Source organism: Zygotorulaspora mrakii, chromosome 7, assembly GCF_013402915.1.
Source record: "Zygotorulaspora mrakii chromosome 7, complete sequence".
NCBI lineage: Eukaryota > Fungi > Ascomycota > Saccharomycetes > Saccharomycetales > Saccharomycetaceae > Zygotorulaspora > Zygotorulaspora mrakii.
In genome coordinates this window covers 447501-474730 of record NC_050725.1, presented here as the reverse complement: position 1 = coordinate 474730, position 27230 = coordinate 447501, and the positions used below count along the sequence as shown (strand labels likewise).

At 37.5% G+C, this 27230-nt stretch overlaps 11 protein-coding genes and 1 non-coding gene across 12 annotated transcripts; 7 read left to right on the top strand and 5 right to left on the bottom strand.

The window, feature by feature from the left end:
• Nucleotides 1-162: 162 nt before the first annotated feature.
• YRM1 (Yrm1p) lies at nucleotides 163-2547 on the top strand (the record flags this gene model as incomplete). Its single annotated transcript, XM_037290202.1, has 1 exon — nucleotides 163-2547. The coding sequence occupies one exon, from the start codon at nucleotides 163-165 to the stop codon at nucleotides 2545-2547; it is 2385 nt and encodes a 794-aa protein (XP_037146097.1).
• Nucleotides 2548-2746: 199 nt separating this feature from the next.
• Nucleotides 2747-3394, top strand: SEC22 (SNAP receptor SEC22; the record flags this gene model as incomplete). The annotated part of the gene is made up of 1 exon (XM_037290201.1): nucleotides 2747-3394. One exon carries the CDS (start codon nucleotides 2747-2749, stop codon nucleotides 3392-3394), a length of 648 nt encoding a protein of 215 aa, XP_037146096.1.
• Nucleotides 3395-3610: 216 nt separating this feature from the next.
• Nucleotides 3611-4582, top strand: HG535_0G02535 (uncharacterized protein; the record flags this gene model as incomplete). The annotated part of the gene is made up of 1 exon (XM_037290200.1): nucleotides 3611-4582. One exon carries the CDS (start codon nucleotides 3611-3613, stop codon nucleotides 4580-4582), a length of 972 nt encoding a protein of 323 aa, XP_037146095.1.
• A 204-nt stretch (nucleotides 4583-4786) lies between these two features.
• On the top strand, nucleotides 4787-5794 carry CMG1 (Cmg1p; the record flags this gene model as incomplete). Its single annotated transcript, XM_037290199.1, has 1 exon — nucleotides 4787-5794. One exon carries the CDS (start codon nucleotides 4787-4789, stop codon nucleotides 5792-5794), a length of 1008 nt encoding a protein of 335 aa, XP_037146094.1.
• A 154-nt stretch (nucleotides 5795-5948) lies between these two features.
• Nucleotides 5949-6836, top strand: MED4 (Med4p; the record flags this gene model as incomplete). Its single annotated transcript, XM_037290198.1, has 1 exon — nucleotides 5949-6836. The coding sequence occupies one exon, from the start codon at nucleotides 5949-5951 to the stop codon at nucleotides 6834-6836; it is 888 nt and encodes a 295-aa protein (XP_037146093.1).
• Nucleotides 6837-6913: 77 nt separating this feature from the next.
• ALE1 (lysophospholipid acyltransferase) lies at nucleotides 6914-8776 on the bottom strand (the record flags this gene model as incomplete). The annotated part of the gene is made up of 1 exon (XM_037290197.1): nucleotides 6914-8776. The coding sequence occupies one exon, from the start codon at nucleotides 8774-8776 to the stop codon at nucleotides 6914-6916; it is 1863 nt and encodes a 620-aa protein (XP_037146092.1).
• A 485-nt stretch (nucleotides 8777-9261) lies between these two features.
• On the top strand, nucleotides 9262-10452 carry HEM15 (ferrochelatase HEM15; the record flags this gene model as incomplete). The annotated part of the gene is made up of 1 exon (XM_037290196.1): nucleotides 9262-10452. The coding sequence occupies one exon, from the start codon at nucleotides 9262-9264 to the stop codon at nucleotides 10450-10452; it is 1191 nt and encodes a 396-aa protein (XP_037146091.1).
• Nucleotides 10453-11398: 946 nt separating this feature from the next.
• Nucleotides 11399-14899, bottom strand: YCS4 (condensin subunit YCS4; the record flags this gene model as incomplete). Its single annotated transcript, XM_037290195.1, has 1 exon — nucleotides 11399-14899. One exon carries the CDS (start codon nucleotides 14897-14899, stop codon nucleotides 11399-11401), a length of 3501 nt encoding a protein of 1166 aa, XP_037146090.1.
• Nucleotides 14900-15178: 279 nt separating this feature from the next.
• HG535_0Gtrna12V lies at nucleotides 15179-15252 on the bottom strand. The gene has a single exon. It is a non-coding gene; the product is annotated as a tRNA-Val (tRNA).
• A 50-nt stretch (nucleotides 15253-15302) lies between these two features.
• Nucleotides 15303-19256, bottom strand: MPC54 (Mpc54p; the record flags this gene model as incomplete). The annotated part of the gene is made up of 1 exon (XM_037290194.1): nucleotides 15303-19256. One exon carries the CDS (start codon nucleotides 19254-19256, stop codon nucleotides 15303-15305), a length of 3954 nt encoding a protein of 1317 aa, XP_037146089.1.
• Nucleotides 19257-20126: 870 nt separating this feature from the next.
• On the bottom strand, nucleotides 20127-22952 carry PIG1 (protein phosphatase regulator PIG1; the record flags this gene model as incomplete). Its single annotated transcript, XM_037290193.1, has 1 exon — nucleotides 20127-22952. One exon carries the CDS (start codon nucleotides 22950-22952, stop codon nucleotides 20127-20129), a length of 2826 nt encoding a protein of 941 aa, XP_037146088.1.
• A 1849-nt stretch (nucleotides 22953-24801) lies between these two features.
• MCM5 (MCM DNA helicase complex subunit MCM5) lies at nucleotides 24802-27063 on the top strand (the record flags this gene model as incomplete). The annotated part of the gene is made up of 1 exon (XM_037290192.1): nucleotides 24802-27063. One exon carries the CDS (start codon nucleotides 24802-24804, stop codon nucleotides 27061-27063), a length of 2262 nt encoding a protein of 753 aa, XP_037146087.1.
• Nucleotides 27064-27230: the final 167 nt, after the last annotated feature.

Here is a 27230-nt window from a genome sequence, read left to right as displayed (position 1 = left end):
CTTTTTCGGAAGCCTACTTCGCCAAGTTTTTGCGCTCCAAGCGACGCTCGTAAATTAGGGCAAAGTCTCCTAGGTCAAGGAAAGTTGGATAAGATAGCATCGATTCCACCTTGAGAATTTACATATGCCACTAAAAACCTATCAGTATTGATACTGAGGATCATGAATTTAAGTTATGATTTCAACCCCTCGGTGACCGGTGAAACTATACCTGAAAGTGTCCATGAAATAGAGACGACGCCCATCAATGTCCAAAAGGAAAAACGAAATGAAAAAGGAAATCAGGAAAATCAAAGCTCTTTTAGCTTTCAAACAACTGTCAAAGAATCAATACCACCAAAAAGAAGACGTCGTAAACCTGTCAAATCTTGCGCTTTTTGCCGTCAACGAAAGCTGCGATGTGATCAAAGAAAACCAATTTGTACGACATGCTTCAAAAGGGGAAGAAAGGAATGTATATATAAAAATAATGTGGTTGAGCATCCTTCAAGCGATTCATCCTCAGGGAATGAAATCTTGAAAAGAAAAATCAGTGTCCTAGAGCAAAGATTAGGTATTACCGAGAAGGATGAAGATGGTATCGAACCTAAATCAAAGAATGTACTGCGAGAACTCAATTTTTCTCAGATCAAAGAAAATGGGAGGAGAACAATGTTTGGTCCAACAGCTGTTCGAGTTTTCTTCTTAAGCGAACGTTGGGGCTTAACAAAAAAATACTCTCAACTTTGGGCAAAAGTTAAAACGGAAAGAAAGAGAATAAAAAGTGATACTGGATACAGCATGCTCCATGAAAATATGCTTATAGAAGAACCATATCGTGAACTACCGCCTTCAACAGAAGCATACACCTTATTGAGCGAAGTTCAAAGCTCTCTACCGTCTTATGAAGCTATCTTACGAGCAATTGAGTCTTTTTTTGGAGACGACGAACTCTTCATCATAAATCCAGCATTTGATCGACTCAAAGTGCTGAACGATTTTCAAGAGTCATTTGTACCAGGTAGAATCTCCTCTGCTACATTTGAGAGACCTATATGCAAATTAGTTGGCTCAAGTAAGAAAAATTACTATAAGATAGCTGTAATACTCGGAATTATCATGTATACATCACGTCAATATGAAACGGCAATTTCATACGAAAATTTTTTTGTCATGTTGAATGGATTGAGTACTGGAAAGACCAATTACGTTGAACGAGTTCAAACAACTTTTTTAAGATATTCATTTAGAGTCAAATGGGGGCTTACTGGCGGTGATTCCCCCCATACAATAATGCTTGTAAACTCTATGGTCAACGAGGCAACATTGTTGGGTCTAAATACAAATATAAATCAAACTTTTGAGGGGCATGAAACATTATATGGCAACTTGACCTCATTGAGAAAATTATGGCTGTGGATCATGTTCTGTGATTTCGACTCCGCTCTTCAAATGGGATCGTTATTGAAAGTTCCTGATGACCTAGTTTTCGATGAGACAGTTTTTGCGATTGAAAATGACGTTCCAAAATCGCTATATAAATTAATGGGATCATTTTTGAAAATAGCCAGACCAATGCTGCTGTCGGTTTACAGCAAAAAAGTTACACCGGATTTGGAACAGTATTGTGATGATATTATCAGTTTCATTGAACAGGATTTCCCACCAATAGAGCATTATACAAATGAAAAATTAATTTCCAAGACAAATTTGAGCAGTGTAATGATACTAAGCGCTTCAATATCTTTGTTACTGGCATTCTATGGTCTCAGGTTCCTTGCTTTGAAGGAGAAGACATACTACATGAAAAATGCCCTTGGTACAACGACGATAATGGCATTTTATTTGAGCATTAATGTGATTATAGAAAATTATAACAGAGACAAAAAAGCTTTTCCAGAATCCTTAGAGAATGATGTCAAATACTTGAGCCCATATATGTGCCTAGCAGTTTCTTTCCTGCATCGACTCATCATACGGGCTTTATCCATTTTCTACACTATATTTTACTACAAACTGACATTATTTGAAAATGGATTACTAGTGCTAGGTGCCGAGCCTCGAGATACACCAATTGATATGACCTCGTTTAGAGTACCGTCTTTTGAAAAGCTATCGTTTATGTCAGTGTTCGATGAATTTTCAATAGTATTCGATCGATTAGCGCGCAGCAGTGACAAGGTATTCAATTCACTTGTTCGTCGATCGAATATTCTCATCACAACATTTGCATTAGAAAAGCTATGTCATAAGGTTATGGATAAGGTGTTAGAAAGCAGAAAAATAGCCGAAGAAACTTGGATGGTGCAATATCAGAATGATATAGGCACGCTGGCTGCTAATACCGCAAGTCCACCTACTGCGAACAACACTACGAACATAATATCAGGCACTGCCTCGCCCAAGGGTGATAACCCCGATGGAGTTCCGAGCATAGCAGCAGGGGTCGAAAATATGGCCGACAGTATTGAAGACGACTTCTGGATAAGTTATAACGTCAACTGGGATGAATTTTTAAACAGCGTGGATGATGTGGAATTTTACCATGAACTTATGAAAAGGGATTGATTGTTTAAAACTAATATACGTGTAAATATTAAATATAGACATCTAAATTATCATCACTCTACTTTATCGGTGGTCATCATGTGATCAATGAGCCTTGGTTATCACTGAATTTTTTGGCTATGAATAAAATGGTGAAGCTCAACAAATCGCCGAGTTTCAAACACAAAACGATACATATTCGGGGCAGCAGCAGCTTATTATGATTCAATCAACCCTTATCTATCGTGATGATGGCCTCCCACTTTGTGCCTCAGTAGATGATGATGCCACTGGTTTACTATCAGAACAAAAGAAAAAAATCAAGATGGTGGTTTCTCGAATGACCCCGCAAAGTGCCACTGAAGCAACGCTAGAGAGCGGTAACTATGAGATTCATTACATAAAGCCATCAACAGTTATTTATTTCGTGATATGTGAAAAGGGATATCCACGCAATCTGGCATTTTCATATTTACAGGATGTCGCACAGGAATTTCAACATTCATATGAAAGTGAAAGTGCAAAGCCAAATGTGAGGCCGTATGCCTTTGTTAGTTTTGATAACTTTCTTCAAAAGACCAAAAAGTCGTACAGTGACAAAAAAGTTCAAGACAATTTGGACAAATTAAATCAAGAATTGGTGGGCGTGAAGCAGATCATGTCGAAAAATATTGAAGATTTACTTTACAGAGGTGATTCCTTGGATAAGATGAGTGATCTGAGCGCTTCATTAAAAGCCAGCTCAAAGAAATACAAAAACTCTGCTCAACGGATAAACCTTGAACTACTCATCAGTCAATATGCACCCATAGCATTGGTAGCACTGTTCTTCGTTTTTATAATTTGGTGGATATTCCTCAGAGGATGATTCTGAAAGAAAATGTCATGTCCAATGGTATAATATAGACTTTGTGACCGTGCAAAAATGTAATAAATCATAACTATTTCTGTTATATCTACTGCTTTATTTTTTTTTACGAAAAATTGTTTATAGAGAGTTTCACTTGTAATATGTATATAAATTGAAGTACGAGACTTTATTAGCCTACGCTAAGTGAATTACTATAACAAAGCAGTGTAGAAAATGGAATCCATTAGTGAACTTGTTGAACGGTTTCAATTTGAAAAGGTTTTAAACTCAAATCCTCAGTCAAAGTCAATTGTTCTCCTAGGTAAAATTGACGATAAGCATGCCATCATCACGGCAGAGAAAACTCATTTCAGTGTAAACTCAAGTACAAATGAATACTCAAACGATTACGAAAAGCTGAAGCAGACGACAAAGAATGACATTTACTATTGGGGCACAGCTCTCTTGAAACAAGATTTGGAAAGCAATCCTAGTGCAAAGATTAACGTAATATGGCCCGCAACAGATATCCATATCAAGAAATATTCTCAACAGACAATGCATTTGGTGAGGGAAACTCCTGACGTTTATAACAGGATTGTCAAGCCGTATATTGATGAAATGTACGAGCAACGTCGCTTGAAATGGGTGCATAACATCCTATATGAGAACGCAGAAGCAGATCGTGTAGTATATAAAGATCTTATTGAAGAGAACAAAGAAGGCGGTTTTGTTGTTTTACCTGATATGAAATGGGATGGCATAAATATCGATTCCTTGTACCTCGTAGCCATAGTGTACAGGGACGACATCAAATCGATTAGAGATCTTAACCCATCCCACAAGAACTGGTTAATTACATTAAACAACAAGATTAAGACATTTGTTCCGGCATGCTATAATTTTGCGTTAAGACCCGACGAATTGAATATATTTGTCCATTATCAGCCTTCCTACTACCACTTTCATATCCATATTGTGAACATCAGACATCCTGGCTTAGGACTAGGTATGTCAGCTGGAAAGGCTGTTCTCCTTGATGACATTATCGAAAATTTGAATTATTTGGGTCCGCAGGGATTCATGAATAAAACATTGAGTTATATAATTGGCACTAACCATGATCTGTGGGCCAGAGGCCTTAAAGATGAAGTTGCAAGACAATTGCAGGCAGAAGACATCCCAAGAAGTCGGTCATCGACATAAGGCGGAATATCTTTAATCATTACATAGCGATCGCATGCACCGACATTCGATAGTGACGCTTGCTAGTGACGTTCACGAGCCACATTAGAGGCTTTTTTCTTTTTTCATTATATATCTTCCATTAAATTGAAGGCTTAGTTACTTGAGTTTTACTTGGAAATTAAAAGTATAAAAAGATGTCTGCAAACAATATCACCTTTTTTGATGTCAAAGAAAAGGCCTTCGAAAGACTTGGAGGACTTTGAATCATTGAAAAATAGGCTTACTAAGAAGCATTTGAAGAGGAGTGAGAATGGCAGCTCCGATCATAGCAGGATTGGCAATAGTGATCATCAAAGTGAAGCAGGAACTGAAGAAGAGAAAGGAGCGGAAAGCACTACGGAAGCAGGAGCAGGACGAAGCGTCAACAGCAGCTTCTCAGATGGTAGACGATGGCAAAACAGAAGTTGGAAGCATTTCGCATTCGGTGGAAAAGCTGTAAACCCCTTGGAAGTTGACGCTAAAGAAGATTTACCAAAAATAATGCCGCGAGGTTTTCAAATAATGGCAAATATGGGCTACAAAGTAGATGATAGTTTAGATATAACATTAAAGTTAGCTCGCATGCCTGATTTTTCTCTACGGAGTCAAAGTAGAAAGGGCCTGCGAGGGAATGAGACTGTTGAACACAGGAACAGGCTAAGTAGTAATAAAATGACAAATAAGAAGATTGGTATCTTGCAATCATTGCAAGAGATAGCGTTTGAGATGACAGGTGATATGAACATATACGCTCCGGGACAGGATCCAAGGGACTTCAATGTGCTTTGGAGAAGTTACGTGAGACAGCTCAACGGCTATATCGTCAAGAAACCAATCATCACAGAACCTGACACCGAGGAAGAATTACGGCTAGAAGAAGTACACGAGATTGATGGTCACCTAAAAATTATCAGCACTGAGGAAGGAGAAGAGGCAGAGGAGGATGTTTCCGTAGATGATCAGAATAATCGTATTTCCTCTTTAGAGGTAGAGTTTCTACCAGACGACTATGATGGGGAAGACGAGGAGCTGGACCTCTTTCTGCACCTCGATATAGATGAGCAGATCATGAAAATACACATATTCTTGCGTTCTGAACTCTATTATTGTTTTTATTGCGGAAAGAAATATCAAAGTGACCAAGAGATGTTTGAAAATTGTCCTGGGATCATAGAAGATGACCATAAATGAGGATCATCATGTCACCGATTTTTAGATTGCATATACAGGTGTATAGATAGCTAATATTGTTTTCTGTAGTTATCTTTGCGTCATTATGAAATTAATCGTAAGTCATAAAAAACGCGATTCTATCGAAAGTAGTTGTTGATATCAATCATTATATATGGCAGAGAAAAGACGTGAAAGAGGAGGTGGCATGAACGTCCAGAAAAGCTTACAAGGGGATCCTACAACGATGCTGCAATCACTAGGGCACGCTAGATCTTCTTCTACCTCATTGCTGGCTGATGTGACGGCACCAGTGATGAACAATGACGATGAATTGGCCAAAGTACAAATATACAAGGACTTATGCGAATATGAAGACGTCCTGGGGCAGTTAGTTGATGGAGTTGATAGCTTTAAGCCAGATGTATTAGTCGCCAAGAATTTGATAAATGTTGACAAGAAATTATTCGAGAGTTTAGAATCGTTCGCAGAATATGATAGGATAGATTCTGAGCTGAAGAGATTGGATTTGGAATCACAAGAGTTAGAAGAAAAAACAAGGGAAATATTAGAGACTTTAAATGACTGCTATAATAAACTTAATACGCTGCCGATGTTGGAGCAAGTAAATATAGAAAAGAATACGATCTTGAAACAAAGAGCAAAAATAAATTCGACGGTTCTGCTGGAATACGCAACTAAATTATCGAAGTTCACTAAAATACCACCAACATTTGATAAAGGTACAATAGGTCCGAATAATTTCATATGGCCAGCTGAAGATGCGCTGCGGAGGGGTATGCTTGCTATGGCTTCGTTGCACACAAAAGAATTAACCAAGGTTCCGGGTGAAGTAAAGGAGGAAGCGAAACAGGAGGAAGCACAAGGTCCCAACTGGAGCCAGGCCATGGATGAGGATCAAAGTGAAACACAAAAGCAAGAGAATCCACTTACGGAAAGAAGACAATCATATGTTTTCACTGGGGACGGAGAGGGTTCTCATGACAGGAGTGATGATGCAATTGATTTAGATTTAGATCTATTTAATGCAGACGAATTTTAAGCATCGATAAATAGCTAAAAGGTACATTTATAAAGCTATACTAGCAGTAACGAAATGATTAGGTTGTCATGTAATAATTAGTCTTGTTTTTTATCTCCTGCAAACGGGTGGGGCGAGTAGTCGCTAAAGCTCATTCTCCTTTCTTCAGTCTTTTTGTCGTCACTCCTAGAAGCAAATTCTCGTTGGAATCTCTTGAAAGCTTTTGCAAGATTTTCTTCTTCAATTGCCAAACCATTTTTATCTCTCCAGTCATAATAATCTTCACAGAATTCATTCCACTCTTTCTTTGCATCGTCAATATTAGAGAGATCGATTTCAGGAATTCCTAAATTCATTTGTAGCTCACTTCCATTCTTTTTTTCATAGGCAAGCTTATCCGACAGTATGCCACCTAACGAAGCAGATGAGGCGGAAATTTCTTTCTCCAATTTCCTTTGTTCATTGAGTGCAACTTCTTTAGGTTGTTTTGATTGACAAAATTTGATAATTTTCCTAGCATATGGACCTCTGAATAGAAACAACGATGCAGCCACACCAATGTGAATATAAAAATATACTGATTTCCAGGCTTGCAAAGACTTTCCAAGATCTAAAATAATAAATGGTTGGACCAAATATCCAAATGCGAGTTTTATGACATAAAAACAAATCGCGTCATAAACCCATTTATATGGTAAGGGAGTCTTACCATCTTTTGACAAAAACATTGGCCTGAAATTACGTCTGTAAATTCTACCACATGTTTGAAATAGTGCACCTGTTGCAAAGGTTAAATAATAACCAGGTCTCGTTCCATGCCAAAATGCTGAAGTTAGGAAAGTAAACAATGTTGACCTGAAACCTGGTTTCTTGCCTTTCTTGGCTACCCTTAAATAAACATAATTTTTCAGCCACTTATTAGTATTCATATTCCAAGCCTCAAAAGTTTCACGAGTACTTTGAGCCATTTCGACGTGCCAAATATCAATATTTTGCACTCGATTCCACTTAATTGTTTGAGTCTTCGAATCGTAGCCGTTATATCCCAATCCACAAAGAATGCATGCAGCTTCAGCAATTGTCCATGCGGCATAATACTTGAATCTGAAGGTGGTTCCCAAAATGTACATATAATTAATTCTGAAAAAGAAAGACCTTTGTTCAAACTTTGATTTATCAAGCATATAATCGGTGTTGACGTATTTGGGAGCTGACAAACTCAAATATAGCCACATAAGGCCCTGTAAAGCTTTCCAAAATGCCAATCGACCATTTTTCGGTATTTGTCTTCGTTTGGTAGGATCCAGACGTCTCTTAGGTTTCCTAGATTCCGGCAAATCGCGAAACATTTCACAGTTTAGCCAACTATCAAAATCTGCAAAGTCAAAACTTGGGCCTGTCAACAAAGTTGGATAAAAATATGCATATGCCAAAAACTTCAGTAACGACGGATGCTTTCTGATGGCACGAGATTTTTGATATTCACTTAATTCTGCAAAATCTTCATCTTTTGTGTACGATCCATCATAATAAGACCAGGCAAACGATGTTAGTTTCATAACCAAAACCATCTGAGCTCCCGTGATATCAATAGTATCACCATTCTGTTCATTGAAAAATTGGGCGTGAAGATGGCTGAAAGCTAAATGGCCCATAACAAACATGAAGTTCAGATGTGGCATAAAACTTGAGCGATAAAATCGTGAGGTCACATATGTAAAAATTGTACTGATAAACAGAGTCTGAAATCCCTTATAAAGATCTAACACACCGAATAACAAAAACAGCGAAACCCCCAATATATAGCCACATTTTAAATTTATTCTTTCATCGGGAAGTCTCTTTAGTATTGCATTTAGCGGGAAGGATCCCAGTAAACATATTGCATATCTCAAAATGAAGTCGTTGATGCCATACTTCTCCCCCAGAGCGACCAGTCCCTCGTTCACAGGATTGTACATCACAAAACTCTGATTTCTACGTGATAGACCTCGCTGAATCTGAGTAACGACAACGCAACTAGTTGAAAAATAACACTGGTCCTTTTATCTTGCAGTTGTTTGATGTGATTGCACTTGCTTCACATTGAAGATGTCTCGCATTGCTCAACAAATCAGATATTGAGGAAAATCACAGGACAACAGAAGAATACTAAACGATGAATGATTCAAAAGAAAGACAAAGGCAAAGGAAGGACGCGCATGTAATGAATAAGTTCATCCACTTGTGGCCACTTCACCAGGCGATTCACTGCAGGATTTTTTTTCTTGACGTAAAATTTTCAGTCTATTTTCATATTCTTGCTGGGAGGTTACGCTGTCACCGAGAGTAAAGATTGCGGTGGACCTTGAACGATTATACAACACCTTACAATTGAAAGGATATAATGAGATAATAAGCATAATCCTTTGCATTGGTGTTTACGATTGACTTATATAAACTAGCAATGATGCTTACAAGGCTGGTGAATAATACAAGTACAGTTAGTCGCTATGCGAGTCCTTGGAATGCAGTTGGCATAATGACAAGGTCGTTCAGTTTGAAACATCCTTGCTTACGGGAAGAGAAGGCACCAACGGGAATTGTATTTATGAATATGGGAGGCCCAGCTACTGTTCCTGAGACTTATAGCTTCCTGTATGAACTTTTTTCTGACAATGATTTGATACCAATAAGCAAGAATTATCAGCGTTGGATAGCCAAATATATCGCTAAATTTCGCACACCAAAGATCGAGAAACAATATGAATCAATTGGTGGCGGTTCACCTATCAAAAGGTGGTCCGAATATCAGGCAGCTAAAGTTTGTGAAATCTTGGACAAGACGTCTCCACAGACGGCCCCTCATAAGCCTTATGTGGCATTCAGATATGCCAACCCTTTGACAGATGTAGCTTATAAGCAGTTACTTGATGATGGCGTGAAGCGAGCAGTAGCATTTACTCAGTATCCCCAATTCTCCTACTCCACGACAGGTTCGTCCTTGAATGAATTATGGAGAACGATTAAATCATTGGACCCTCAAAGGACCATCGAATGGTCAACTATTGATCGCTGGCCTACGGCTCAAGGATTAGTTGATGGGTTTGCCGAAAATATTAACAAAAAGTTGGAGGAATTCCCTAAGGAAGTTAGGGATAAGGTTATCATATTATTCTCAGCTCATTCTCTACCAATGGATGTCGTAAATACAGGTGATGCATACCCCGCGGAAGTGGCCTCGACAGTTAATCATGTTATGGAAAAATTGAATTTTAAGAACCCTTACCGATTAGTTTGGCAGTCACAAGTAGGGCCAAAGCCTTGGTTAGGTGGCCAAACTGCTCCAATAACTGAGTTTCTGGCTGAGGGATCTGACGGAATCTTACTAGTACCAATCGCATTCACATCAGATCATATTGAAACTCTATTTGAAATCGACTTGGAGCTTATCGATGAATCTCCTCACAAAAATAAAATAAAAAGATGTGACTCATTGAACGGTAACGAAACCTTCATTAAAGGAATGGCCGATCTTGTTGCAGCACATCTAAAAAATGGAAATCTTCACTCAAAGCAATTGCCGTTGGACTTTGTGCTCGGTAAGTCGAGCGATCCGATTTCTAATGTCTCAGAGGTATTTGGCAAACACAACTAGTCAATCGTTCCTCTTTCTAGCATTGAACTTCAATCAAAAGGATATTTAATATCTAAGTACTAAAAGAATATTTATTTGAATCCAGCAGTGTATGCCCTTTTCATGCGCGTCTTTTTTACAGGTTGGCTTATCCTATTTTACTGTTGCCAATGAGTCTGAGTTAAGGGACTTTTTTTTTGAGCTTGTTTTCTGACAGGTTAAATATTGTATTTGATATCTACATGTCTTCATAACTCTTGAAGTTATTGGCTGCTCGTATATTTTAATTTTTTTTTTTGAGTTTTTTAATGTTTTGACTGTGTGAATGATTTTGTAGTCTCATTTATCTAGTTCTGATGTCCATTAGTGTTTGTTTTCCTTTAACCTTTTTATAGTAATGTGTATAATTTTTTCTTGTCGAATTTAATTCGTGTTCGTTTTCCTTCGTAGTTCTTATCTTTTTAGGATTTATTTTATTTTATTTTATTTTATTTTATTTTATTTTATTTTATTTTATTTTATTTTATTTTGTTTTATTTTATTTTATTTTATTTTATTTTATTTTATATTGTCTTGTTATCATTTATCATTTGTTATCATTTACTACCGCTTTTAAGATCGCTCTTTTGAGTGAAATTATCCTGTTATTTTGTCCCTTTTTGACCTCTCATCTTAGCATTTTTATTTTACATTATACTTTTCCTTCTATATTGATCTCTCCATATTATAAGAAAGTATGTCTTATAACGTCCTACAGCTTTTCTGAGTTCATTCCCTTTGCTGCATTATATGATTGTTTCAATTATGCCACAAAGACAGTTTCCTTACAATACTGTGGCTAATTTATTGAATTTCACAAATCTCTTTCCAAAGCGCATTGCTGCTCGGATTTGATGCCCCCGATATTAAATAATCTGCTGTTACTTTTTCTGCGATGGTTTGGAATCAAGAGAGAAATAAACAACAATTATTCCCTTGCAGATACCATTTTATACCCCTCTTCCAGAACGGTACTGATTTTGTCATTTTTATAAGGAATGCTATTCAAAACAAATGCAATATCATCCCATTGTTTTTGTGACTCGCATTTTCCTAGTCTTCCAAGCAATTTCTCCGCCAGTTGTTTTTGGTGCCTTTCTTTTTCAATGAATGAGATCAAAAATTTGATTATCCTCTTGAAATTCTCTTTATGCAAATCCTCATCCGAGGAAAGATTACTGAAGATATCAATGAACCCATTATATATTGCGTTGTCCTTGCCAGCTAGCTCGGTGAAGAATAAACGACACATGTCGCTAATACCATTATCCGGATGCTCTAGACACTTTGCCATTTGCGAAAGCTGCCCTTTTACTTTGACCTGCCCGGCGAGTATTAAAAATGTAACTGTCATGAGACATGTACGTTGAACCATTAAATTTTCATCGTGAAGACGACGATAGAGATAATCAGTGTTTTCATCTATAAGATTGTTAAAACAAACAGCCATATCACCAAGTCCAAGTACGGCATTCGAACGGATTATAGGATCCTGTGATTTTTCCATAACTGTAATCAAGAGGGATAGACTTTTTTCACAATATTTGGAGGAAACACACATAAATTTTTCAAGGCACAATGCGGCCGTTCTTTGTAGCATAACATCATTGAAACGAGTGCTATTAGAAACAATTTCCTCAACAATAGGGGAGAGCTTTTTCAAAATAGAATTCTCCCCAAAAAGGAGCTCATTTTCTTTTACATGATTAATTGCATCTGCGAAATCATCCTCGTTGGTTCCACCAATCATTTCCAGCTCATTGTCTTTCGTTTCATCAGCGCCATTGTTCTCATTCGAATCTTTTCCCTTTCCCTTGTTCGTTTCAGCTTCAACTTTTCGTCTTTTAAACTCTGTCTCACACTTTTCTAAATACTCGAGAATTTTAATCGCAACTTGACCAGCAATAAATAAAAGGTGACTTAGAACTATAACTCGAGAAGATGTTTGTGAGTTTGTCAAATCATCATCTTCTGGTTTACCAAACGTAATCATTATCTTTTCTCGTACTAAATCTCCAGCAACTATGTCTGGTTTCGAAGATATTGTGAATAGAGCGTTAATTGCCTGCTCACACATCGGATACCACTGCGAGTCTTCAGTGTAGGTGATGATTTTGGAGTATAAATTTTTAACAATCAATTGCTCCCGACTTTCTCCTATTAAAGAAAAAACCTGAGAGGAATTTTTTTTTGGGACTATCCTTTCCAACATAAGACATGAGTATCGACATAAATGCAAGTCTTTCTCACCGGCTTTTCCCAGACCGACATCTAGCAAATATTCAAGCCCCCTCAAGGCAATTTCATGATTAGTCGCTGAGAGCATGCCCAAGACGATGACTGATCCATGAATATGTTGCAACCCGAAACACTCTGAGTCCGGTTTTTTTGTCGATGCAGAAGTATAAATCGACCAGAGTACACTAATGATATTTTCATCAATCAGTTTTTCATTATACATCATACCAAGTAGTTGTTCCAAAGATGCCAAATCAGCCACCGATGCATCAATAGTTAGGTTTATTAAATTCTTTGCCATAAGAGCGGCCTTCTCTCTAAAGTTGAAATTATCTGGGGCATTCAAAAACAGCTGGGTATAACAACTTATAAGGTGTGATGAGATACTTGTTCCTTCGTCAGTGGTACCCTTCATCCATACTAAGTGTAGCATTTTCCTAATACCTATTTTACTTGGTTCAAGACCATAAGCATCTGCCATCACAAGAAAATCCATTGTCTCCAAAACTTCGTTTCTATTTCTTGAAAAGAGTAGGCTTGCACTTAAATGAAGACCTGTATGAATTTCTCTGATGAATTCAATTGCATCTCTATGATAGACGATCAGTAGTTTCATTTTTAAAATTGCTTCCGTCTCCACTGCGCTCGTAGGATTATTCTTTTCGTCAATTTTAGAAATTTCAACACTTTCTGCATCTGATGGGGAAACAATATCAGATTCATTTTTATTTTGTGCGTTGACCATAATACTGGGAATATCTTCACTAACATTATCAAGAGAAGTTTCAAGAGAGTGTCTTCTTACAAACTCATTTAAACTGTTTATAGCAATTTTCGAATGCGCTTCCCAATTCTTCAGTGCCAACTGATCGCCATGTATCGCCTTGAAAGGATGAGTTGATAGTATCTTAATTAGCAATTTCACCGAATTCCTTCGTACCAAAGATGAGCGATCTTGCAAGGATCTAACTGCTAGCTTAGCAAAATTTATTTTATATTTGCTGAATTTTGAATCCAAGTCACAAATTTTAATACATCCTTGTATTGCCTTTGTTCTAACATACGGATTTGAATCTCGAAACCTTTCTTCCAATAACTCCAATAGAACAAATATCTGATCTTTGTAATGTTCAAAAGCTTCTTCATCAAAAGCTAAACCAGTTACTATATTACCGCATGCTTCCACCACGGAACATCTTAAGGTTACAGAACTATTATTCAAGAGTCGAACGACCAATGACATTTGCCTAAGCATGATTTGAGGTGATAGCTGAGACAATTTCGTTAGGAAACTCGAAATTGCTTTAGGCCCATTTGTATCCTTTGAATTGAATACTCTTGAGCTGATTTCGCTCAAAATATCTTCGGTTAATTGAGTATAATTATATTCATCATTTATTAACTTCAAAAGTTCAGCATTGAAATTGGATAAGTGCAGGAAATACGTCAAATTCGTCATGATTGCGTTTTGAGCATTTGAACCTTGATTTTGAAATTTAACTGATATCGCAATAATTTTCTGAATGAAGAATTTAAGTGAAGGAACTTTAGTGGTTGCTTCGAATTCCAATAACCCATTCAATGGTCTAGTAAATAAACCGATAAACATGTCCTTTTCCGGTGTTGTTTGAAACAATTTTGATAAATTAATCTCTAAAACTTTGATAATAGACTCACACATTGATTCTATCTGACCAACGGTCCTGCGGAAAAGCTGGGCGGCAGAACCCGCTGCCGTATTGTCACTACCACTCTCTAGCGATCTCTTAGAGCCACCGCGACCCAGTGTGCTCATCTGAGAAGATGCAATATGCACGTCATCTTGTAAAAAAGTTAATATGACATGCGCTAGATACCCATACTCCTCCAAGTGCCTTTTCCACTGCCCCAAGAGATCGATCATCTCACTAGTGTTTATGTACGTGCCAATCTCCTGAGCTAAATTTCCCATCGAAGAAGCGACAAGGTAACAAAGCTGAGTTTGTAAATTTGTCGGTAAATGCACAAATCCATGACACAGATCGATAAGCGACTCCAAAGTTTCAACCTCAGCATCAACGTGCTCTGGTGATACCGCTAACCGATCTGTAACAATATTCAATTCATTAGCTGGGTTTTCAACCGCTTCAAAAGATCTCCTATCACTGGTCTGAAAATTTGTCAAATATTCGGTCAAACTGAAGGCAGACATCTCAATTCACTGTGAGTTATGAGACTAGTAGACCAAAAAGGATCTGTTTGTAATTTTTCTCGTTTTTCCGTTCTGAGGAGCCAACATCACGTATCATTTTTGATCGCGTTTAAAAGTAAACAAGATCTCATCACAAGAACAACTTGGAAAAAAAAATACAAACCCCAAACGCTGTCAAATGCGGTAATACTTCTTATACTACTCTTTGAATACCATGAGAGAAAAAAATCTTGAATATGAGATACGAGAAGCATCCTTACCGAACTGAGAAAAAATTAATGATTTCGCCCAGGATCGAACTGGGGACGTTCTGCGTGTTAAGCAGATGCCATAACCGACTAGACCACGAAACCATCTTATTAATATTATTCTTTCTTAATTTGTAATCAATAAGTGCCTATTTTTAGGCGATCAGCTGAATACTTTTCTCGTAGGTGTGATGGGATAATGACATTTTATTTGCAAGTGAACGCAAAATTTTCCTTTTTGCACCTCTCTTTGACGAAAGGCTGTTGATTTCCCTTATCGGCTGGAAATGTGCTGAACGATTGGCAAAACTCAGGCCAGGATTCTCGATTGGAGCGATGATCAGCTTCGGAGGGGAGACTAGTGTGAGGTCAGGCTTGATAAAGGGCACAGGAGCAGGAAGAGGAGTTGGCTCTTTTTCTTTAAGGAATTCTAAGGGCATTTGAACAACGCTATTATAGTCATCTTCATTTTCAGGAACGTAGAGAATCTTTCCCTTTGTACATTTTCTTGCCTCTTTCACCTTTTCATTGGCTTTAACTAATTGTTCATTAGCCCTTTTAATGTCTCGATCTTTCCTTTCATTTTCTTTACAAACGGTCTGGTGCTCCTTTTGTAGCAGAGTGTAGTTGGATATTAGTTCGGTGTACGTGTTTTGCAAAGGGAAATGAACGTTAGCTATTTTCAAGAAATTTTCGTTCAAGTCTTTGTGTTCTTTGTCCATTTTGGTAAAGGCCTGCTTACAATGTTTTATGTGTGACTGAATTCCCTCTATGAAGTCTTTGCAATCTTCAATTGTCTCTTTAGATTCAGAAATATGACCTTGTAATTTGCCTACCAAGTCCTTCAGACCTTTATTGTCTTTTAAAAGTGAATTGTTTTTGTTTTTCAACATTTTTAATTCCTTCTTCTTGCAAGATAAGTTAGTGCAAATGGCGATGTACCTATCTTTATACCGATCCTTCCATTGATCTTGTTTAGATAACTTGCCTTTCAAAGAAACAATCTCAGGTTTCAATTTCATACTTTCGTCATGATGCAGCCTCATAAGTTCTCTTAATTTTGCGTTTTCTTCTAATAGAGAATCAATTTCTTTCTGCGCAGTAACGTTTTCAATGTGTTTCCTTTCAAATTCTGCTTTCATGTATTTTACTTCCTGCGCAGTAATTCTCTCTCTGACTTGATATTTTTCTACAGCGCTATTGAATAAAGTACTTTGATCTTTTTCCACTCTTGCAATTTTTTCTTCTTCTTGAGTCAAAGATTCTTCATATTTTTTACGCATGAGCTCTAATGCTTGTGAATGCGCTTGGCGTTCTTTCTTCAACATAGCAGCATGTTCAGCACGTTCTCTTTCAAGAGATCTCTCAAAACCTTCACGCTCTTTATTCAATTTATTTTCAAAATCTTTACGCTCCTCGATTAAACGGTTTTGATAAATTTCTCCTTCTTTTCGTAAAATTTCTTCAAACTCTTCAAAATCTTCAAGGGCCCTTTTGTCAACCTCATCTCGCTCCTTTGAAATAAGATCTTCGTACTCCTTTCGTTGCTTTATAATAGCTGCTTCCAGTCCTTCGCGCTGGCGGGCAAATTTATCTCCATTAACATCCAATTGTTCACGAAAATGTATAGCGGATTGTTTGTTTTGTCTTAAAGCTGCATCTAAGAGTTTTTTCAAATCTTTAATTTTCTTCTTCATAGTTTTGTTATATTCCTCAAATTTTATTTCGTCATATAGTGATTGATAATTACTACAGTATTCTTTATTACCGGACTCGACTATCATAGCAGCAGCGATCTTTTCTAAGATAATTTCCATGTTATTATTGATTGTCTCCAACGGAATGTTGCAGATATTGAAAATTCTTGCAAGATTATGTTTGATCACGTCATCACCTATCAATGTCTCCCATTCTGTCGGTGACTCTTTTTTAGTGGTTTTCAGAATTGACTTGATTGTATTAGCATTAACCCTTTTTGGGGTGACAGTATTCACTAATGGAATAATCTTTCCTTCTTTATCATATTTTATGACTTCTGTATCTCCAAATTTTATCTTGACGGATTTGGGTGGAAGCTTGTACAGATCCTCTAAAGTATCCGAATGCAGCTTCAATCTTTTTGAGGTAGATTGCTTTCGTTGCTCAACAATGGTAGGAATAAACTGCTCAAGATGTGGATTAACATTGCTTGGTTTGAAGGTTCTAGTCTTGTAGCTCTTGTGAAACTTCATGCGCTTGTATTTGATTCCATGCCTGTCAGGAAAAATTCTTTGCCGCTTTTTAATGCCTTTCTTGGTCAATCTTTGTCTGACCTTGGTTTGAGTCTTTTTTATAAGATCGGAAGTCTCATCTCTATATTTGTAGTAAACATCAGATTCGCTAATTTCAGATCCACCATCACTGTAGGAGTCGCTATCATTTTCTAAAGGAGCGAAATTGTCACAAGGGGTCTCCTCTTCAATTTCATTAGATTTCAAATCGGCCTTAGTGTTTTTCTCCTCCTTGGCGACCATACATTGATGAATATCCTTGGGTGCTTGAAAGCAAGAATCAAAAGCACTCCAATCGTTTCCGACTGAAATGTTACCGGGCATATATTCGTAAGGCGATAAGGGAGCTTCGCTAGTAGAGTTCTTTGAGGGGGATTGTATGTCTGGCCTCTGTTCAATGGAACGATCCTGACAAACGTCATGGGGTAGAACCCGAGGTGTAACAGACCCCCAATCCAAAGGCTCTGTAGGAGTGACATTTAAACATATATTGACAGGATGCTGACTTAAATTCAAATCACTGTATGGATTAAATGATTCTCCAGGTTTGGGAGGCTTTGTTTGCTCACTAGGTTGACCTAGATGATTGTAAAGCGGCGATTCACAATCAATCCTATCATTGGAGCTCTCGATTGAAAAGGTGGTAGATTCGCTATCTGAAGAAGAGTCACCGGAAGAATCGTTTGCGATGTCATCAGAGGAAGCAGCGGAGGCCTCCTTCGATCCAGTTGGGATCCCATTTTCATCATAAAAATGGACCTTTGGAACCGATAGTTCTCTTAAGTTTCTCTTAAATTGTTCATTTGTCCAGTGAGTGTTTGAAGGCTTCGAACATGCTTGGTTTTCTGTATTGAAAATCTTGTATTTGCTGTTCCATTTGTAGAACCCATGCGAAGCGGCAATTGCCTCTTGATCGTCTGCGATAGACGAGTGATCAGCAATTTTGCTAAATACACTTTCGGTGCTCTTAGTACGAGGTTGACCGACATGGGGCTCCTGAAATACAACTGGACTAGTACGATTGGCGTAATTAAATTTACTCCCGCCTTCAGCAGCTTCTGAAGCGTCCGAATTATCTGAGCTATAAGCGTCGCATTCATCACAACTGTGTGATTCATTAGAATCATCAGTGTCAGAAGAAGCATTGCATGAGGAAAGGTTAAAAGCAGCATTGCCAGAAGGACTTGAATCCGGTAAAGGCATGACGTGTATGCTGCCATAGTCGGAATTGCTTGCAATGGACCTTGTAAATGTAGCGTTATCAAATGCTAAAGATGCTTTACATGAGTTATTGGTTGCACTTGTAGAGAAACACCTTTCTGAACTGCTCTTGGCAACCGGTGAAGTACTTGAATATTGAGGAAGGGGAATGCTTGCCATGCCACTGTTATCGTTTTTTATATGTGTGACCGTGCTTTTAACTTTCTCGACAGGTTGCGAAGCATCAATTTTTGCAACAATTTGGGCAACATGTCGAACTCTGAAGCTTTCAGAGGCTGTTTTTGATCCTTCTTCGTCGTGGTTTATTTTGGACACAGTTTCCTTCAATGCATCTTGATTTCCAGAATAGGTTTCATCATCATCAGAAATGTTAGTATTTTTGCCGGTAGAGCTACCGACACTATCCGTTAAACTGTTTCCAATCAATTTTTCGTCTGGTCCTTTGAGAACTTTGTTAATGATAATTGGTGGCTCTTTCTTGGTTAAATTTCCATATTCCCGGAAAGAGAGGTTTTTTCTCTCATTCGATACAATTAATTCATCTTTTGTAAATTCGACTTCTTGGGCGGCCTTCTGGACCGTTTCTTCAGACTTTTTGCGCCCCATCTCCTCATTCATATTGGCTCACAAATCTATGAGGAACAACAAGAGGAAAAAACGCGGGAGGACTTTGAAATACTATCAAGATTTTTAATTTAAATAAAGTTTTTTAGTTGACTTTCAAAACTTTATTATTGTTTAAAATTTATAATTAAAGTAAATGATAAAGTTCTAACAGTGAAGAGTAATTAGGATAAAGAAAACCTGAAGGATGCAATTTATCTCCTTTTTTATACGCCGTGCCAGAACTAACGACACAAATATGCCTTTATTCTGTTTCGGGTTTTCATTTTTGTGCTAAGAAAAAAAACCTTAGTTGAAGGAAAAAAAGAAAGAAGAAAACGACAGGCACGATTTACAGACAAATAAACCATGAGATCAATCAAGTCGATCATTGAGATAAAAGATTATGTAAATGAATTAAGAGCCCAATGTCAATGCGTTGTTTTGATAAGGCATACTCTGTTAAACAGTCAAGCGAATAAAAATAAAGATTCACGTACTCACATAGAGTTATGTATTGAATGGAAGAATAGTATAATGTATATACAATCAATTTGAATATTGGTAGAGTAAGTGAGAGATATTGCTAAAACCGAACAAAAAAAAAGAAGCATAAAATTACACCTTCGATTACAGCGATCTATAAATGGTGATAAAATCCATTGGAAAAAAAGTATGTCATCCAAAAAAGGCACAAAAAGAAGTGAAGTGAAGGGAAGCGATATATCGAACTTGCTTAACAACCTGTTTAAGCATGTTCAACCAATAATGTACAGTGAAAGCTTAGTTTGAAACAATCGGATTAATAAATGGAACTGCTAAATGAGTTAACAGAATGTAGATGTATTCAAAAGCTTATTTATTTTTTTTCTTTTTTAATTTTTTTTATAAACTCCAGTGAGACCCCTGCGATAAAATTGGAGGTGAAGAACTCAACAGGTCCAAATTATGTGACCTTGAAGACGAGAAGTTTTTTTTGTAATCGTTATTGCAAATATTTAGCGGTAATGTCCTCTTATGGGGCGGAGAATCCAGTGGCAACATTGAAGTTGATGCATATTTGTCATTGCCGAACTTCTTTTTTAGTGGTGATGCGTGAAAACAACATGCACTTAAAAATGATTGATAATCAATTTCTTTTTGTCCCTTTAAATTTAAATTTATATTCAAGTTTTGATTTTGATCCTTATTTTGATCTTGGTTTCCATTAGCTGGTAACTTATATGATTGTTCCTTGCTAGTTTCTGGTTGCTGGAAGATGGTCGGTGATCCTCTTGGAATGTTTATATCAATGCCACTATCATGCGTAATAGATCCAATTGATAATGGCTTAAAGTTTGAATTGATCAACGTTTCATTTGAGTTGTTCATATAATTATTTTGATCTTCAACAACATCTGTAACGACGCTTTGTCTATCATCGTAAAGATCGTCATGACTGTTTACAATTGTATCATTTTGAACTGCATCGTAAAAAATTTCATTACTATTACTATTAGAATAATCATTCAGATTTGATAAAGGGGGTAAATGATTAAAATGATTCAAGTCGATTGATGATAACGATTCATATGGTTGATTATAGTTTGAGAAGTTTAAATCTTCAAAAGGTGAATAATTACCTGAGGAAGATGAAGAAGTTGTTGAGTACGAACTGGAACATGAATCCAATGAAGATAGAGAACCCGATCTAGTATTATAATTTCTTTCGGTTATCAGAACTGGATTTCTATTTTCATCTGCTTTTATTTCACTTGCTTCAATTTTTTTAGTATTATCAGTCTCCGTTTTTACAGAATTCGGAGGTATCACAATTTTTGCTTTTAAAACAATATTTTCTTCTTCATCTGTTGAATTAATATCAGGATTATTTAGAACCTGATTTAATCTAACAGGTTTGATCAAAGTAGTATCATTATGATACAAATGCTTTAGAGGTGATGTATTATAGTAATCAGTTTCTTCATTAAATCTCCTTGAATTGGTTTTATTGGGGTAAAAATTATTATGATTGTGCGATAAAGTTGTACTAACCAAAAAATTTCTTGCAAATGAATCGCCATCATCAACTTTTTCATTATTGATATTGTCATTATGAATTGCATTGAGATCATCAACACATGAGGAAGATAAATTGGATTTCGATTTTGCACAAGTTTGTGATTTTTCAAATCTTTTTGTTTCCCATGTTGGTTTTGTTGCAGCAACCAATTTAATTTGATAATTCTGATAATTATTATTATCATAAAAAGTTTCATTATTAACATCATAACGACAACAGAATTCTAAATTCAATGGACAAAAAGTTTTTGACAATTTTTTATTTGCAAAGATCAAATTTTTAACTTTCAAAGCATATTTCAGACTGTTTAAATCAAAAACAAAAGAAAATTCATCAATGTTACTCGTAATTGACTTTGAAAAATTTGCAGAAACATAATGAATATCTTTCCAATTATTAAAAGAAAATTTAATTTCAATAGATTTTTCAAAATTCAAATTATTAACAAAGATTAGACCACATATTGAACCATTTTTTTCCTTTGATTGTTTTAGAGAGTGGAGTTTGATATTTGAACCTTGAAGGAACTCGAAGATTTGACCTTCTAAATTTGAATTATTACTAAAGTTCACCTTGGATACAAAAGGATTGAAAGTCTTCCTCTTAAAAGAAAAAATATTTGAACTTATCAATTTCCATTCTAGTATTTCGAATAATTTAGTGGTATTTTCCTCATTATGATTGTGCTTTTGGTTATTATCAATGTCACAATCGTTGCTGTTATCATTACTGATGAAAGTCCCAGTATTATCACCATCAGAATGAGAATTAGAATCGGAATTGTAATCCGAGTTAGAATCTGCATCTGAACCCGAATTCGAATCTGAGTCTGAATCATAGTCGTAATAATGATCATTAGTATGGTCATAATCAAAATAAGAATCCAATCTAAAATTCGATAAAGTGTTGCGGTTATCATTATTATTATTATTATTATTCTGATAATTATGGTTACCGGGTTGGTTGTGACTCCAACTGTTACTTCTAAAATGATTTCTCGTACCACTAAAGTCTGTACGATTTAATGGACGTTTTTTCAAATAAGAGACATTTCTCAACGTCTTTAGTGTAGGTAATTGATTAAACCAGAATCCATCATCATTCCCTTGATCATCACTGTAACCGTTGTAAAGATCATCTTCATAACAAAGATCTGTTCGATTGTCCTGGAGATCTGAAAGATCTATTATAGGTTTCAAAGACGGGGAATTTTCGTTTGAAATTGAAATAGGTTCGGCATTAGAATCGAAATTTTTAACAGTAGTTAAATCAACAGCAAATCTAACATTCTTTTGTGATGATCCCGTCGAAGAAGTAGTAGTTGCAATTGAAGTTGTGGAAAATGACTTTGATAATTTCAAAGACGATTTTAATCTTCTTACGGCAGGTGGAGTCAAACTCTTAACAAATGAGGTTGGAGGCGATAAAGTTCGACAGCCATCTGACGAGGAAGAATTTAACGCCGAAACTTTGAGATCCCTTGCATCCTGGTTTTTTTTTGATAAAATATCATAAAAATTTACTTGAAAATCTGGATTCCCGGACTCTTTAGCCCCCGAATGTAGTTGCAACTGCGACTCAGTTGCAGTCTGAAACTGTTCGTCGTCATTAATATCAATGTCAGCGCTGGCTACTGCTGCTATTACCATCACGCAAAATGTCCCGAATTAACACCTCGACTCAAAATAGCAACCTATCTGTTGTGTCTAACGTATCTTGCTTGCGACAGTGTGTGACGGTGACAGTGTGTGACGGTGACAGGGGGGACTTGTGCAGGTGTCAGCGACCACTGGTGGCTATCCTTTTGGCTTATTTATTTATTTTTTGTGAAATTTCCGGTATCTGTAACGACCAATATACCTGACTTTCCCTGTCCTCTTTTTAATCTTTGTTCCTTCTGCTCACTTCGATTGCTGTATTGGACCAAGGAACAAAACCGCGTATGCAGAATGTAAAAAATGATAAGGAGATATGCGGGTTTTTTCTATGCCGCACGCGATTATAGTGAGATCGAACACGGGTGACGAAAAATCAACAGAAAAACAAAGGTTAAAAAAAAAAATGAGAAGACTCAAATCAAACAATACAATACAGAAGCTGAAAAAAACAAAAAAAAACAAAAAAAAACAAAAAAAAACAACAAACCTAAAACGATTAAAAAAAAGGTGAGAATGAGACAACTCCGTCAGACCGTAAATCCGACAACTCTTACCGATTCAGAGCAAAGGGATTTCTCTACGTGGAATGCTGTCTACAACAAGTAGACGCTAGCCGGTGACAAAACAACCTGTGGCGAACGAGAGTAGAGAATCTAAATCAGGACAGCGGGAATAAATCATGTTATTTATAATAAAAAAATAATTTAAAGTGATGGGATACATTCTTGAACGAAAGAATAAATTAGTTGAAGCGCACAAATCGCACCATTTATTGAGGGGTAATTGAAACGTATGAACAGTGCTTAAATCGTTGGATTACAGCACATTTCAGTGGGATGTTTTTTTTTTGTTTTGTATGATGCGATGATTAATTGGTTTAGATTTTCTGTGCATTTCGCGCAGAGCACAGGGCGCAGAAGTGACCGCGGAGTCTGAATTTCCGCATTGGGATCACTTGCAGCAAAGACCGATCGGGGCACCGCAGAAACCAGAAAACCCCTAAAAGGAGAGCGGGCCCCTTTTTTCAATTATCTTCCCCACTGATGCGGAGCAGGAGGTGCGTATGGGAATGCGGTCTCCCCATCGTCTCTGCACGGCATCCCTTGCAGACATGCATTTTGGTGCCGCGGAACTGCGGGTTTGCTTGTCGAGGGATCGGAGTTTCAGCAGCGAGACCCAGCAGTTATGCGGGTGTGTGGGATGAGGACCGTAGTCGCGGGGCCTTATTACCCCACGATTTCCTGTTGGTATACGAGAAATAAGAAATGTTGGGGATCTGCGCATAGGGCAAAAAAGGGACCCACATGAACAACGATTACATTTTCGTGTGTACCCCACAAGAATTGGTCGTGGAGAATGTGTCTGCGTGGGGGCGTCGTTTCAGGAAGAGAAAAGGAGAGCTGGGCAAAGACAGATATCTGGACGGAGCAGCACACGAGCAGTAGCGAGCAGTAGCGAGCAGTAGCGAGCAGCTGAAACGCTTCCACCAGGACCAGTGGCAACTAGTCAATTCCAGGTCTCAAGTTCCGCGGCGTGAAGAACGCTAGTGGAGTGAGGAAAACGTGGAATGAGGCACCGTTACCCGGGTTCAGATAGATCACCCTCCACGACATACTCTCCTGCCAATTTACGTCTGTGTCGTTTGATTTCCCTTTTGGGAAATCAAATTGTCTCTTTTGTTTGCCAGACCTGACAAGCATTTCGGGACATGCAGCGATGTGATCCTCTACGTGTCAGGTGACCTACGCGTTCAAAATTCAAGTCATGTTACAAGATCCAGTGGTCTAGTTCACGTCTTGGATCATCTATCACCAAATCGTGCAAGCAGACTGAGACAAAGATGTCGTTCGACAGACCCGAAGTGTACAGTGCGCCCGTTCTGCAAGGTGATTCAGCTAATGAAGATGATAACACGGAGATTGTCAAGTCTTTTAAAAATTTTGTACTGGAATTCAGGCTGGGGTCGCATTTTCTGTACAGAGACCAACTGAGGAACAATCTGTTGGTCAAAAACTACTCCCTCGTGGTCGATATGGAACACCTGATAGGGTATAATGAAGATCTTTACAAAAGGCTGGCGGACGAACCATCGGATGTCGTGCCGCTGTTTGAAGTCTCGATAACTGAGGTGGCCAAGAGAATTGCGCTGCTTTCCAAGGTGCAGCAATCCCATGTAGATTTGGCCTCTGAAGATGTGTCCAATTTCCCGACTTTTCAATTGATCCTGACCTCGAAGGCGAATCAGATTCTATTGAGAGAACTGAATTCGGAGCATGTAGCAAAGATTGTCAGGTTTTCAGGCATAATTATATCAGCGTCGGTCCTATCGTCAAGAGCGACATACCTTTCGTTGATGTGTCGCACCTGTAGGCATACCATGTCTCTGAGAATAAACAATTTTAATTCCATCAGTGGTGGTTCAGTGAACTTGCCACATTCATGTCAATCAACCGTGGCAACGGCCAATAATGACAATCCAACCGAAGAGTTTTCCAAGAAAAACTGTGGTCCTGATCCATATATCATCATCCATGAAAGTTCAAGATTTATTGATCAGCAATTCCTAAAGCTGCAGGAAATCCCGGAGTCTGTTCCAGTTGGTGAAATGCCACGTAATATTCTGATGACCTGTGATAGATATCTGACGAATCGCGTTGTTCCAGGTACAAGAGTAACAGTTGTGGGCATTTATTCGATCTATCAATCAAGGAAAAAAGCTGGTGCTGGTTCATCAAATGGTGTCGCAATAAGAAATCCATATATCAAAATATTGGGAATCCAGACAGACCTAGAGACCGCCAATTTTTGGAACTCTATTCAAATGTTTTCTGAAGAGGAGGAAGAAGAGTTTTTAACAATGAGTAGAAGATCGGATGTCTATGATCTTTTAACAAATTCAATTGCACCATCAATTTATGGCTCAAAAGATATCAAAAAAGCAATAGTTTGTTTATTAATGGGTGGTTCAAAAAAACTTCTTCCGGATGGCATGAGATTGAGAGGTGATATAAATGTTCTGCTGTTAGGTGATCCTGGTACTGCAAAATCCCAATTACTAAAATTTGTCGAAAAAATCGCTCCAATTTCTGTCTATACTTCGGGCAAAGGTTCCTCTGCTGCTGGTTTAACAGCTAGTGTTCAAAGAGATCCAATGACAAGAGAATTTTACCTTGAAGGTGGAGCAATGGTCCTTGCCGATGGTGGTGTCGTTTGTATTGATGAATTTGATAAGATGAGAGATGAAGATCGTGTTGCAATTCACGAAGCAATGGAACAGCAAACTATTTCTATTGCAAAGGCTGGTATTACAACAGTTCTAAATTCAAGAACAAGTGTTTTAGCCGCTGCAAACCCAATTTATGGTCGTTACGATGAATTAAAATCTCCAGGTGAAAATATTGACTTTCAGACAACTATCCTATCTCGTTTCGATATGATTTTTATTGTCAAAGATGATCATAATGAACAACGGGATATTTCAATTGCAAATCACGTTATGAATATTCATACAGGCCGTACTTCAAACGTTGAGTCGGCATTGGAAAATGAAGGAATGGAAATTAGTATGGAAAAGATGAAGAGGTATATAACATACTGTAGACTCAAATGTGCTCCAAGACTCTCAGCAGCAGCTGCTGAAAAACTTTCATCGCAGTTCGTTAGCATTAGAAAACAATTGCTTATTAATGAATTGGAATCTACAGAGAGATCTTCCATTCCAATTACCATTCGTCAATTGGAAGCTATTATACGTATTACTGAATCACTGGCGAAGCTAGAATTAAGCCCAGTGGCTCATGAAAGGCATGTAGATGAAGCAATAAGACTATTCCAGGCCTCAACGATGGATGCTGCCTCACAAGATCCTGTTGGCGGTTTGAACTCAAGCAATTCTATGGCAGAAATCCGTCGCATTGAACATGAATTGAAAAGAAGACTACCAATAGGTTGGTCAACATCCTATCAAACATTAAGAAGAGAATTTGTCGATTCCAATAGGTTCTCGCAAGGTGCTCTAGACAAAGCTTTATATATTCTGGAGAAGCATGATACTATTCAGCTTAGGTACCAAGGTCAAAATATTTATAGAAGCAGTGCATAGGTTTGTGCAATAGACAGGGGTCTCTAATTGATGTTATATTATTATGCTTGACTTATATACATGTAAATTTTCAAATATATTTTGACGTTTTCTAACTCTGTAGTTCGGTGTCGTGTGTTTGCGGGTACTGAACATTTCCTTAGAAAACAATATACAAAATGAAAAAA